Source organism: Canis aureus, chromosome 2, assembly GCF_053574225.1.
Source record: "Canis aureus isolate CA01 chromosome 2, VMU_Caureus_v.1.0, whole genome shotgun sequence".
Lineage (NCBI taxonomy): Eukaryota > Metazoa > Chordata > Mammalia > Carnivora > Canidae > Canis > Canis aureus.
Genome location: NC_135612.1, coordinates 532,396 through 546,485, shown reverse-complemented (window position 1 = coordinate 546,485; position 14,090 = coordinate 532,396). Strand labels below are relative to the sequence as shown.

General features: G+C 45.2%; 1 protein-coding gene across 1 annotated transcript in view; it reads right to left on the bottom strand.

Moving 5' to 3' along the window:
• The window catches only part of REEP5 (receptor accessory protein 5), a 33,686-nt gene that overhangs the window by 7,061 nt on the left and 12,535 nt on the right, over positions 1-14,090 (bottom strand). Inside the window, exon 3 of the mRNA XM_077861355.1 lies at positions 6,624-6,762. Coding sequence (XP_077717481.1) covers positions 6,624-6,762 — 139 coding nt within the window. The remainder of the gene's footprint in view (positions 1-6,623; positions 6,763-14,090) is intronic.

The window sequence follows — 14,090 nt, the reverse complement described above, 5'->3', positions numbered from 1 at the left end:
GCCCACTGTGGCCTGCAGTTTGGGGGACGGCCCTGCAGTTGGGGATCAGCCACCCGAGTTCGTGCCAACCCCATGGCACCCACATCCCCACCGCGACATGCTGACAGGCCCTGGTCGCCTGATCAGAAACAGGCTCAGGACACCTGGCAGGGGGCCGCCCAGAACGCAGGCGTCCAACCCAGAGGGGTTCAGGGGGGACAGGTGACGGTCGGGTTATTCAACCTTGTTTCAAAAGTCTAAGAATGAGTCTAGGAAATGACCCAGGCGGTAGAGAGGAGGCGTGACGCCGTGGCCTGCAGGCCCCAGGCCCGCTCAGGCACTCGGGCCGGCCGTTGCCCCCACAGTGGGCAGGCGGGCAGACAAGGCTGGGCTGCAGGACGGAGCACTGCCCGCGTATGAGAACTGGAAACGGAGCCAGCGTGCGCGTGTGTGGTTCAAGCACACCCAGGCTCCGTGCGGCCTCGTGGCCGGGACTGACACACACACACAGAAAAACCAGGAAGATGGAGATGCTAAGGGCGGAGGGGCTGTAGGCGCTGCTCCCTGAGCGCACAGCGTGGACCGGAGCCCGGCCCGACGGGTGCAAACGGCCCAGCAGCCACAGGTTCCCTTTGCCCAAGTACCCCCTGACCTACGGCAGATTCCGGCCCTAGACCTAGAGGGGCTAAATAAATATCCTTGTTGCTTCCTTTTTAAATATTTTATTTATTTATTCACAAGACACACAGAGAGAGTGAGAGACCCAGGCAGGGGGAGAAGCAGGCTCCCTGCGGGGGGCGGGGGGGCTGCCGATGCAGCACTCGATCCCAGGACCCAGGGTCACACTCTGGGCCAAAGGAAGATGCTCAACCGCTGAGCCCCCCAGACGTCCCTAAATACCTTCTGAATGAAGAACAGAACACTTTCATGATCAGAGGAGAAAAAAAGGGCTTTTACATTTCTTTTTAAAGTCTTCTGCTTAAGGGACACCTGGGTGGCTCAGTTACTTAAACATCTGCCTTCAGCCCAGGTCATGACTCAGGTCCTGGGAGGGGGCCCCACATCAGGCTCCCTGCTCAGGGGGACTGCTTCTCCCTCTCCCTGCTGCTCCCTCTCTCAAATAAAATTTTTGAAACAAAAAATAACCCCCTCCTGTTAATTTTTTAACCCCCTTCTGTTTAAAGACCGACCCCAGAGTAACGCTCTAGCCAAAGAGACTGTACGTTGTCAACTGATCTTTAATGCCTAATGATTGATTCCTCTTATTTTCCTCCAATCCTTGGCTGCTTTAAAGATTATTATTTTATTTTTTGAGAGAGCGTGAGTGGAGGGGGAGGCACAGAGAGAAAAGCAGACGCTGCTGAGTGCGGAGCCCAAAGTGGGGACTCTAAGGACTCTAAGATCATCACCTGAGCCAAAGGCAAATGCTTAACCTACAGAGCCACCCTGCCACTCCCGGTCTTAAGCTGCTTTAGAGGAAATACCAACAATGTTAATTAAACAAAAGATAAATATTAAACTCATCGTTACTCAGGCCTCTTTTCCTACTTCATACATCACCAGGTGATTGTAGCAACTGCGGATGCCCTATGCTAGCTCTTTTCGGGGGGGCCCTTCGGATCAGGTCATGATCTCGGGGTCCTGGGATGGAGCCCCGTAACCGGCTCCCTGCTCGGGGCGGGGGGGGGGCCTGCTTCTTCCTCTGCCCCACTGCTCTGGCTTGTGTGTTCTCCCAAAGAAATAAATAAAATCTTTAAATAATAAAAAATGGGGGGGGGGGGGGGACACTTTCCTACCCACTCTGCAGTTCCGAGGCTTTTTCTCAGTCTGTTCTCTGCAGCCACTCAGAATGTGCACTACTGAACGAAGAAAGCATTTTGATTGACAGCACAATCAATTTTTAATCATCTCAAGTACATTACCAATTTGGAACGAGCAGGAAACTCTCTCCTCCTCATTGATGCCACAAGACTACTAACGGATGCACATTTGTTTTACTATTAGGGAAGAAAATTTTGCCGCAAAGCTACTTTTGTAACGTCCTTCAAAACCAAATATAAATGAGTTAGCACTTATCTCTTATTTGGGATCGTCTCTGTACCTGTGGCCTCCACTAGCAGAGGTGATCAGGAGCAGGCTGGGGTCACGTGCTGGAACTCTGAGGTCAGCTCCCGGGGTGAGTGACAGGGCCCTGGGCACTGCAGCAAGCAGGGGCAAGGCCCAGCTCCCTTCCCTAGAGACTACATTGTGACGTCACTACCATTAAGTGAATCTTCTTGAGGACTTGAACATTGTTTGTAGTTTAAAATATATGACACCAAAATAAGATTATAAAAATATTTCTGTAAACGCTAAATGTCTCTGTATAACAAAAATACACAGAAAACCCAGCAATCTGAAAGCTTAAATCTTACCACAGACCTTAAAAAAGTTTGTCTTGAAAATTCTTCAGCCATCTTACAAGGCATTCTGTGGTTGTGTCACTCAAAATTAAGAATTATAGGGTGCCTGGGTAACTGAGTGGTCTGCCTTTGGCTCAGGTCACGATCCCAGGGTCCTGGGATCAAGTCCCTTATCAGGCTCCCTGGTCGGGAGGGAGTCTGCTTCTCCTTCTCCCTCTGCCCCTCCCCCTGCCTGTGCTCTCCCTCTCTCACTCAGTCTCTCTCTCAAATAAATAAAGTTTTAAAAATTTAAAGAAATTATAATGGGCGTATTTTCATTTAAATTTTTAACTATTTAAAAAAATAAAAATTTTAACTATTTAGCTTTTTGGGTTTTGTTTTTTTTTTTTTTTTTTACCATAAATGGTGCCCTAATATGTAATGTTCCACAATTTTTTATAATTACTGAATAATGCAAAATTTCTATAGATATAGATCATTTCATTCCATTTAACTGTATATGGATATACTGGGTTTTTATTCCTATGTTGTTTTCTCTTGTCTTTTTTTCTTTAAGATTTTATTTATTTGAGAGAGAGAGGGAAAGAGACAGCACAAGGGTGGGGAGAGGCAGAGGGAGAGGGAGACACTGGCTCCCTCGTCTGCAGGGAGCCCTACGTGGGGCTCCAACCCAGGACCCTGAGATCAGGACCTGAACTGAAGGCAGACACCGGACCCCCTGAGCCACCCGGGTGCCCCCCTTCAGTCTTTTTTGTCTAATGGCTGTTTAGTCGGCAACGTTATCTGAGGCTCAGGTATACCACAGTGATCCCACGGTTACACGTACTACTCAAAGCCCACCACGTACGGGCACGTCTGTCACCACCAAGAGTTACAGTAGTAACCAACTATATTCCCTAGGCTGTATTTTTCATCCCTGTGACTTATTTACTTTATAACTGGAATTTTGTGCCTCTTAATCCCCTTCACCCTCCTCCCCTCTAGCAACACCAGTTTGTTCTCTGTTTCTGGTTTTTATTTATTTTGTTTTTTAAATGCTACGTATAATTCACATATGGTATTTGTCTTTCTCTGACTTACTTCTCTTAGTAAGTCTTGGCCTAATACCCTCCAGGTCCCTCCATGTTGTTGTGAATGGCCAGATCTCATTCTTTTTTATGGCTGAGTAATATTCCAGTGTGTACTCGTGTATGTGTGTGCATCTTTATCAATTCATTTATTGACGACACTCACGTTGCTTCCGTACTTCAGCTACCATAAATAATGCTGCAAAAACCATAGAGGTGCATGTATTTTTTTTAATAAGCAGTTGCATCTTCTTTGGGTAAATGCCCAGTAGTAGAATTATGGGATCATATGGTATAGAATTTTAATTTTGAGGACCTTCTATATGGTTTTCCATAGTGGCTGCACCAATTTATATTCTTACCAAAAATACATGAAGGTTGCCTTATCCCTACATCCTCACCAACACTTGCTATTTCTTGTCTTTTTGATACTAGGCAATCTGGTGTGAGGTGATACCACAGTGTGGTTTTTGAGACATGCACTTACCTGATGATGAATAACGTTGAAAAGACATGTTTTCATGTGTCTCTTGGCAATCTGTCTGTCTTCTTTGGAAAAATGCCTACTCAGGCTTCCTGCCATTTACTAATTAGATTTTTGGGGGTTTGGTTGGTTTGTTGCTTAAAGGTGTTGAGTTCTATGAGTTCTTTACATATTTTGAATATTAACCGCTCCATAGATACATCATTTGCATATATTTCCTCTCATTTAGCAGGTTGCCTGTTCTGTTTGGTTGACAGTTTCCCTCAAAAGCTTTTTATTTTGATGTAGTCCCAAGAGTTTACTTTTTGCTTCCGTTTCTCTTGCCTAAGAAGACAGATCTAGAAATATATGGCTAAATTCAATGTCAAAGAAATTACTACCTATATATTTTCTTTTGGGAGTTTTATGGTTTCAGGCCTCACATTTAAGTATTTAACCCATTTTGAGTTTACTTTTGTATATGGTGTAAGAAAGTGGTCCGGTATTCCTAGCACCATTTATTGAAGAGTAATCCTTTCCCCACGGTATATTCTTGCCTCCTTTGTCATAGGTTAATTAATCATAAAGCATATTCCTGGGGACTCTATTCTGTTCTTTTGATCTGTGTGTCTATTTTTGTGGCAGGGCCATACTATTTTGATTGGCAGCATACCACGAAATCTGGGATTGCGAGACCTCCAGCTCTGTTGTTCTTTTTCAAAACTACCTTGGTCATTCGGGGTCTTCTGTGGTTCCATACAAACTTGAGGAGTATTTATTCCAGTTCTATGTAAAATGCCCTTGGTATTTTGATAAGGAATGCATTGAGTCTATAGATTACCTTGAAATATATGTGTACGTGTGTATTTTTTATGTTCCCCTCCAGTTTCCCAGTTTGTTCCTTCTGTTATTTATGCAATACAGTGTGTTCTTTATTTCAACTCTTTCCCTATCCCCTATTTTTCCTTGGCTCTCTCCTATGTTTTCCTGTTCCTATTTCATATTGCTATGCCTCTCCTGCTAGCAACCTCACTTAGATCTTGGCTACTCGGTGCTAGTATTTCTACTGCTGACAGGATTCTCTAATTGATAGTGGTGTCTTGCTTCTGAAACGGTTGTACTTCTCAAATATCTTGTTATGGTGGCCTGTAAGCTCGCTTTCCTCCAGGAGTATTAGCTAATCTGTTAGGCATGGGATGGAGGAAAGCCATATGCCAGTCCATGCTGGTCCCAGTAGGCTGTGGGAAGGAAGCCCCAGACACTGAAGGAACCAGCGTTCCTCACCCTTCTCCCACTAAATCGTCCCTTGGGCCAAGGGAGCACCCTCCACTCCCCCAACAGCATTAGAAGGAGATGCTGGTAAGTTGTAATGCTCAGCTCAGGAGGCAGAGCTGGAGGGGATGGGGAGGAACAGCCCTGGCTACTCAGTTCCACTCATTTTCCTTGGCGCCTCAGCAAGGACAGGACTTCTATGCCAAAACCACTGTTTCAGAAAAAAAAGTACAGGAAAATGTTCTTAACGTGGAGGTACAGAAGTGAGGCAAACTGTAGAACTCACAAAGTGGGGCGTCTGGGTGGCTCAGTCGGTTCCACATCTGCCTTTGGCTCAGATCGTGATCCCAGGGTCCTGGGATGCAGCCCTGCATCATCATCATCATCATAATCATCATCATCATCATCACCATCATCATCATCATCACCATCGGGCTCCCCACTCAGCAGGGAGTCTGCTTCTCTCTCTCTCCACCCCTCTGCACCACTCATTCTCTCTCAAATAAACAAAATCCTTTAAAAGTCACACAGAGAAAACACTTAGTAAGAGTATTTAAGGTTTCCAATAGACTGTGCACTGTAGCTACTGAAAGATGCTAACTTTCTCATTCAGAATCGATACAGGTGCCATTAGGAATGAATTTCAACTTCCTAATCCTTTTCATGCCGCGGTGGTCACCAGGGTCAGTTCTCTCCCAGACACAAGGTGTGGTGGGGCGGATCCCTGGCTACCACACCTGCCGACATTATCAAAGTGACCTCCCCAGAGAGTGCATTTCACATCTTTCTCTGAACCTATATAAGAAGTAAGTACTTTTTTCTTCTAGAAACAATGACTCCTGTACAGCAGTGTACAGGATAACCAGTGAATAACCAATGACCGGCCAAAATTTGCAGTGCTTCCCCTCAAACACAGACAATTCCGCTTACAGACAGGATCCTGGTAAGCAGCCATGCTTGTGCTAGGTCACAGTGTTTCCATCTTTGATCATCAAACACATCTTGAATACACAATTGCTTTGGCTATTTCCAGGATGGTATACAAAGTAAGTTAGATGTCTCAAACTCAGTCTTCCTGTTTCTAAGGGGAGGCAGAGCCACAAATGTTCAGCATTTAAGCATCTGTCCCTATTCCTCTATATAGATTCTGAGTGGAGTTTATTTTAGTGGTTGGACGCAAAGCAAATACATAGATGGAAAGAAAAAGAGCAGTTCAGGGATCCCTGGGTGGCGCAGCGGTTTGGCGCCCACCTTTGGCCCAGGGCGCGATCCTGGAGACCCGGGATCAAATCCCACATCAGGCTCCCGGTGCATGGGGCCTGCTTCTCCCTCTGCCTATGTCTCTGCCTCTCTCTCTCTGTGACTATCATAAATAAAAAAAAAAAAAAAAATTTAAAAAAAAAAAAAAGAAAAAGAGCAGTTCAAGAGAAGCCAACATACCTTCAGCATGTAGTAGAAGGGGACCCATGAGAGGAAGAGGTCAGAGAAAAATTCAGCAATGCTGAACACCCCATACACGACCCAGTAGGTCAGCCACTGGGTATCATCTTCTTTGTTGGGACTCTCTATGGCTTTAATTCTGAAAGGCAATAAAAAAGCACATATAACAACATGTAACGTCAATGAGACACTTTCACACAGTAGACTGTGACAGCCTGCCCTCCACCACCACGTAGGAAACTCAGGCAAATGTCTGCACATGCCCCTGAGATAAGAATACAACAGAAGGAAGCGATGTGGAAATAAGACAAGCCATGGTAACCACTGGTTACGCGTCTTCTGGTCACCAAAGAAACCGGCACTAGCTTCCCCCCGGATTTCCACCCTGCCTGTGCCTCCCTCCGGGCACCAGAGATCCCACCAATGACCGAGAACCCCCAAGCGGTATCCTGCCCCAGGGACACATCAGGGATTCTCTCGTGGTGGGGCGCCGGGCTGGCTCAGTAGGTAGACTATGCGACTCTGGATCGTGGGGTTGTTGGTGTAACCCCATGTTGGGGGTAGAGATTACTTAAAATCTTCAAAAACAAACATAATTCTCTTGTGGTAACTCTTGTGGTAATTCCCTATGTGCTTTTAATAACTGAGGTGTATTATGGGTAAGTAGAAATTTCCGTAAAGGAACTTCTGGAACACAGTCCAGATACTGCTGAAGTCTATGACGTGCTACATAATGCACAGGTGAAAACCAACGTCATGGCATCCGTTCGCTTCTGACTACTTCATGGGGCCTAGAGTGGGGGCTCTCCTCCCCTCATCTTAACATCAAGGACACTCTCAGCAGCAATTACTGCTCAAACAAATTTCATTCTGCAAATGAATGGAAATAAATTTAAAATAATCTTTTACTTCTGAATCACAGAAATTTCTCCCAGGCCTACAAATTTCTTCATTCTTCAGAATTCAGGTAAACCTGAATTCCATATTTTTTTACCCTGTCCTGACATATGTCTGGACACTTACCACAACTGAGTTGAACTAAAATAAAATAGTAAACCAGAAGAAGTATGCATCTGGTTACCTATGAGATGGGCTAACTCCTGAAAACACCTGGTAGCACGGGCTCCCCAAGGAGGCCAAAGGCAGCCGCAGGGATGAGCACAGGGCGGGAGGGCGGGAGGGAGGCCACAAGCCGTGAAGCCCACACTCACAGAGGCAAGGGCCAGTAAGAGGTCTGTTCACACAGGATGGGCGAGTGGATGCAGAGCCCGGGGGGGCGTCGCTGCGCCGCGTGGGCTCGGGCTTCCGCTCTCCTCGGGGCCGCAGAGTAACGGAGGCCCAAGGACACGCAGAGGCAAGCGCACCAGACACCTAAGAGCGGCCCCACGCGAGGCCACCTTCCTCGCATGTCTACTGCAGTGCATCTTTTAGGTTATGAGCGTGATAAAGACTTCTCCCACGTCACACCTGGGCAGAAGGGGTGCAGTTCTAGCTCCCACATGGTCCTGCTTTTAGGAACCAAAGCAATTCGTGACTAGGTCCAGAAGCCAACCCACATGCAAACAGAAACTGAAACAAGCATTCCACGGAAACATCCTGATATTTTCAATTCCATCTGTGTCATCACTTTTAAGAGGTTAGTCAAGATCCACAGATTCAAAACCAGAAAAGCCACTCCAACAGTTCAAGGTCAGTGCTTCAAGGAATTAAAAAAAAAAAAAAAAAAATGGTGAGTCCTCTATCCCATGAGCACTGCACATTCAAAGCTTCCATGTTAATACACTCAGAACGCCGTGCAGAACGCTGGAGAGACCAAAACTGACCTCACAGGCTGACCCCAGTTTTGGAGAAAACCAAGGCACATGAAAGAAGACAGGACAAGACCACAGAGTCTTGTTACTATTATTATTAAACATTTTATTTACTTATTCATGAGAGGCGTGGAGAGAGGCAGAGACTCAGGCCAAGGGAGAAGCAGGCTCCCTGCCAGGGACCCCGATGCAGGACTTGATCCTGGGACCCCGGGGTCATGACCTCAGCCAAAGGCAGATGCTCAACCACTGAGCCACCAGATGCCACCCCCCAGAGTCTTATTATGCTGAAGAGATTTTTAATAGAATCTCTCATTTGATTGAACATTTAATTATTGTTTTAATCTAAAATAGCACAAAGTTCACATGAAAATGTCTACGTGTCATAACATCATAAATTAGGCACAAAAGAGGTAGTCTGCAGGTGCCAAGCCTGAGGCTCAAAGAGACGAAGCGCCCCAGTCTAGTTTGGGGAGGGAAGAGAAGGGCTTAAAACTGCTGCTTCCTGGGGCGCCTGGGTGGCTCAGCAGGTTAAGCGTCTGCCTTCTGCTCAGCTCACGATCCTGGGGTCCTGGGATCAAGCCCCAAGTCGGGCTTCCCGCTCAGCAGAACAGTCTGCTTCTCCTTGGACCCCTCCCCCTGCTCGTGCTCAGTCTCTCAAATAAATAAAATCTTAAAAAAAAAAAAAAAAAAAAAACAAAAAAAAAAACCTGTCATTTCCTGAATGCTATTTACTTTTATACTTAGTTTTCCAAGTGAGTGGACACAGGTGATACTCGGCAATACATTCTCCTGCCTCGTACATATACGGGGTCACATCCCAACCTAGGCCACCCACGAGGAGGTGGCAACTTCTCAGGCCACATGGGGACTCATCTTAAATCTGAAGCACTCTGTGCCTTTAGGTCATTTCCATTCTGCTCAAAATGGAACAAAGACTGGGAGACGGAGGAACCAGTAATTTTCCCCCAACGTCATTTGCTGACAAGACTATCTCTTCCCCACTTCAAATTCTTGTCTCCTTTGTTGTAGACTAACCGGCCACATAAGCATGAGTTTATCTCTGGGCTTTCTACTCTGTTCCATTGGCCCGTGTCTGTATTTGCGCAGATACCACTGCTTTACTGCAGCCTCGTAGCAGATCCTGGCATCTGGGACTGTGATACCTGCAGCTCTGTTCTTCCTCAGCATTGCTGTGGGATTCCATACCAATGTTAGGATTATTTCCTCAAGGTCTCTGAAAAGTGCTATTGGCATTTTGATAGGGATTATACTGAATCTGTAGATTGCTTTGAGTTAGTCTGGACATTTTAACAATATTGTTCTAATCCACGAGCATGGGATCTTTCCATTTGTGTCCTCTTCATCAATGCCTCAGAGTTTTCAGAGTACAGGTCTTTCACATCCTTGGTTAAATTTTACCTAATAATTATTTAACTTCATATTGGCCCTAGGAAATAGGTAGTGTTACTTTCATTTTTGAGGAAAAGACTGAGGCTTGAGGAAGAAAAAGAACAGGTGCAGGGCTCCTAGCTACAAGCAGCAGAGATTGGGGGTACCTGTCGGGCTCAGTGGGTAGAGCAAGCAACTCTTGATCTCGGGGTCATGAGTTCAAGCCCCTGTGTTGGAGGAAGGGAGGAAGGGAGGGAGAGAAGGAGGAAGGAGGGAGGGAGGGAGAAGGGAGGGAAGGAGGGAGGGAGGAGGGGAGGGAGGAGAAGTAGCAGAGATTGGATTTATACCCAAAGTTAACCCCAACAAAGCCTGTGCCTGTTTCACTATTCCAGGCTATTTTCCTAGTTTCCCCGTTTCCTAGAACAACTCACCACCAGGCTGTACAACACTTAGCAAAATGTTTGGTACCAAGTAGGCATTTAATAAATATGTACACGAATATAAATACAAAAAGAGTTCATTGTCTTCCTTTTGGAAGAGACCACAATGATCCAGTCTCATGCTGAAGAAACCCAAGGCTCAGCAGTGGTAAATTGGGTCACAGAAGACAAACAAGAGGCAATGTCAGTCTCAAGGTCCAGATCCTTAGCCATTCCACCCTCCACCCTGCTTACCTAGGTGGAGGGCAGGGAGAGCAACTGGAAGGACACAGGACAGCGCTCTGAGGTGGCACCCTAGTCCACTGTTGCCCCAGCTACAGAACTCATTAGACAGACACATGCCTGGGGCCTTTTCAGGCCTGGTACTCCGGCTCTGGCAGGTAGAGCACAGGTATACACTTTAAGGAAGTTGTACAGGTGATCCTAAGGCTGAGCCAAGTTTCAGTCCTGCCAATCAAGGCTGAGTCTCAGCTGTGGCAAAGGGTAGGCAGCTACCCCTTTCCAGCAATGAATGGGAGGCCAAGGGAAAAGAAAAGGTAGAGAGGGAAGGCAAACTGAATAAAGCCTCTGCTACAGTCAGGATGAGTCGCTCTATGATGATCTAGAATGCCCACCTGAACATTCTCAAGTTTGTAAAAGAATTCAAAGTAAAAACATCTACTAACCAAAACTCTTTGCTAAAATTTCAAGAACAACTAAAAGTCCTCTATTTGTTTGGCTAGAACACTCACCTCCCCCAGGGTTTTCAATCCCCAGCTAAACCCTAGAAGAGCTCTGGAACTGTCCCAAAAGCAGCTGGGAACAATTCCAACCACTCTCCCACAGGCCTCGGCCACTGTCTTAAATGGTCTCTGTTTTACGTTGCCCTCGGGTGGGATACATTCGTTGCACCACCGACGCTGAACCTGGTTTCAGAACAACTTCTGGGGGAACACACTCGTAAAAGACAGACATCATGGTCTTTGCTCTGTGCAGACTCTTACTGCCATATTCTCACCACCGGCCCTTTGCCTGGCCACTCTCGGGGCTTTGTTCTCTCTCAACTCAGCCACCTGCCATGTTCCAGGGGCAGGGCTTGGCCTACCAGGAGCAAGTGGCACAAAGGAAAGGAGGCCTGAGTGAGTGGTAAGGATACGGCCAGGCTGCTGAAGACGACAGTCAATACTAGGTATGGGAGTGGCCAGCAGTTCTAAAATTTCAGAAAGCAGAAACTGTACAACGTTGAGTTGGAAGCTATCTTCGAGACCAACTATTCCTACTCTATTTTATAGGCTGAAATATGAAGCTCAAAGAGGAAAGACAGATACTAAAATGAACTTCAACTGAAAATAAAATACTGTTGAACTTCAACTTCAAAATAAAATATTACAGAAGCATAGGTCCACACGCTTTTTAAGGACAGCAATGAATGGTGTGATTATATGCTGGTGGGTCCACACAATGAAATATTCTGAAGCCTTTAAAAAGGATATTAACAGAGAATGATGCCCAAGATACAGTGCTGAATGTAAAAAGATCACTACTTTTGTGTCTCGAAAAAGAGGCAAACACATAATCTTTTGTGTTTACAGACTAAGAATGGTGTCCAGAAATATAAATTTCAAATTGTATAAAGTTCATCCTGGGCATCGGGATTGCGGAATTTCATTTTAAGGTCTTTGCAATGAGCCTGTACTACGTTTTCGTAACAAAAGGAAGGAAAAAGATTTCTATATGGGAGAAAAAAAAATAAGCACCAGACTTTCTACAACTACTTCCTCCTATGAGACTAGCCCTCTCTAGGGCTTTGTTACACACTGAAGTGAGCATCAGGAACATTCATTTAATTTCTCTCTTGAGGAAACAACTCAAACTTCTCTAACCATGATCAGACACGCTGCTGTATTTTAGAGCATTAAAAGGCCTTCAATACACACATAAATACCGAAGAGAACAGAGTCCAACAGCCCATCACACAGGACGGACTCATTCTAATCTTCTATTAAACTATCAAAAATTACTAATTACACTGGACTGTGGAATCACCAGGCTTTCCCCTTCACTCCTTCCCAATGCTCATCTGGTTTGGCATCAGTTCACCATCCTTGGCACGCACCTTGTAATCTGGTTCTACCACTTAGCAGCCACAGGACCTCGAGCAAGTTATTTTGGGCCTTCGTGTCCTCATTTGTCAAGCAGGAACGATAAACCTTATCATGTTGTTATGAAGATTAAATTAATACACATTAAACACTCAGAATCAATGACAAACCAAGTAAGCTCTCGTTAAATATTACCCTAATAGATAAATACTTATAACCTGGTAGTAATTTATTATTACAGGGAAGTAAGAGACTGAAAAGAAAAGCAAGTGATAAGAATCCTCCAGTCCTCCTAACTAAGTAGAAGTTGTAGAGGGTTAACAGCATTGTTAATAAGCCTACAAGGGGATTGGAGAATTATCCACGGATTTTAATTATCCCTCACTCTCCAAATCCCAAATGCTACAGAGAATAAGAGCTGAAATCCCCAGATCCCATCTGCAGGCCAATGGGAACAAACTTGGACACTGCTGAGAACAATTTTCAGGCCCATGGTGTGAAGGTGGACTGGCAAAAATTCTTTATGTTAGGGGCGCCTGGGCGGCTCAGTAGTTGAGTGTCTGCCTTCAGCTCAGGGCGTGACCCCAGGGTCCCGGGATCGAGTCCCACATCGGGCTCCCTGCAGGGAGCCTGCTTCTCCCTCTGCCTGTGTCTCTGTCTCTCTCTGTGTGTCTCTCATGAATAAATAAATCTTTAAAAAAAAAAATTTGCGTTAGCATTGCATTGCTATTGATGCGCACAGAGCCCACTGGCCAGACCACCGGGCTTCAGTGACAGGTACTGGCTGCCTCCACCAGCCTTCATGGCCCATCTGTTTATGCCTTTTTTATAAAAATTTTATTTATTTGAGATAGAGACCCAGAGAGAGCAGGAGTGGGGGAGGGGCAGAGGGAGAGTGAGAGCTTAGCAGGGAGCCTGACATGGGGCTTGATCCCAGGACCCCAGGGTCATGACCTGAGCTAAAGGCAGATGCTTAACTGACTGAGCCACCCAGATGCCTCTTTTAATCATTTAAAAGCTCAATGACATCAAATTAATCACAACTATAATTCAGTTTTCTTCTTTGTAGGTTAATAAAAGTAACCACCCTTAATTAAGCACTTACTGATTATTAGATTCTGTGCTGTTTGACATATACTACCCACCCCTTTTACTTGTAAGAAAATTGAGGTTTATGAAATTTAAGCTATTTGCCCAAGGGTTAATAGAACTAGGAATTATCAGATCCATATACATACACTTCTGATCACTAACACCAAAGAAATTCCAGTACATGCCACCTGTACTGTACATGGTTCACATATATTCAAATTAGCCAGGTAACATAAAATTAAGTAGTAAATTTCTTCAAAGCACTGGCTTTACTACTAAAACCAGTTGTAGCCATCCAGAGAATTCTAATTTTAATGAGTCAACTATATTGCCAGACACTTAATTTAAAAGCCCTATAATAATAAACAGCTTTGAGATATGCTGTTGGTAAAGAACAGAAAGAAATCTGCCTGGGATCCATTTGCTTTGTTTTATTTTGAATGTGGTAAGTCCTATTTAATAGCAAGTACTCTAGAGTTTGAGGTAGATTATTGAAGCTTGAATATGAAGACTACAGACCGTAATGTTTATAACCCTTTTTGATACAGCAGACACACAGCATGACCATCCACAGCACCTAAGAGGTGTAGGGCTTCTTCTGCTGTGTTTATCAGAGTGTGATGTGGGAATTCCTGAGACTTCAAAATGGTT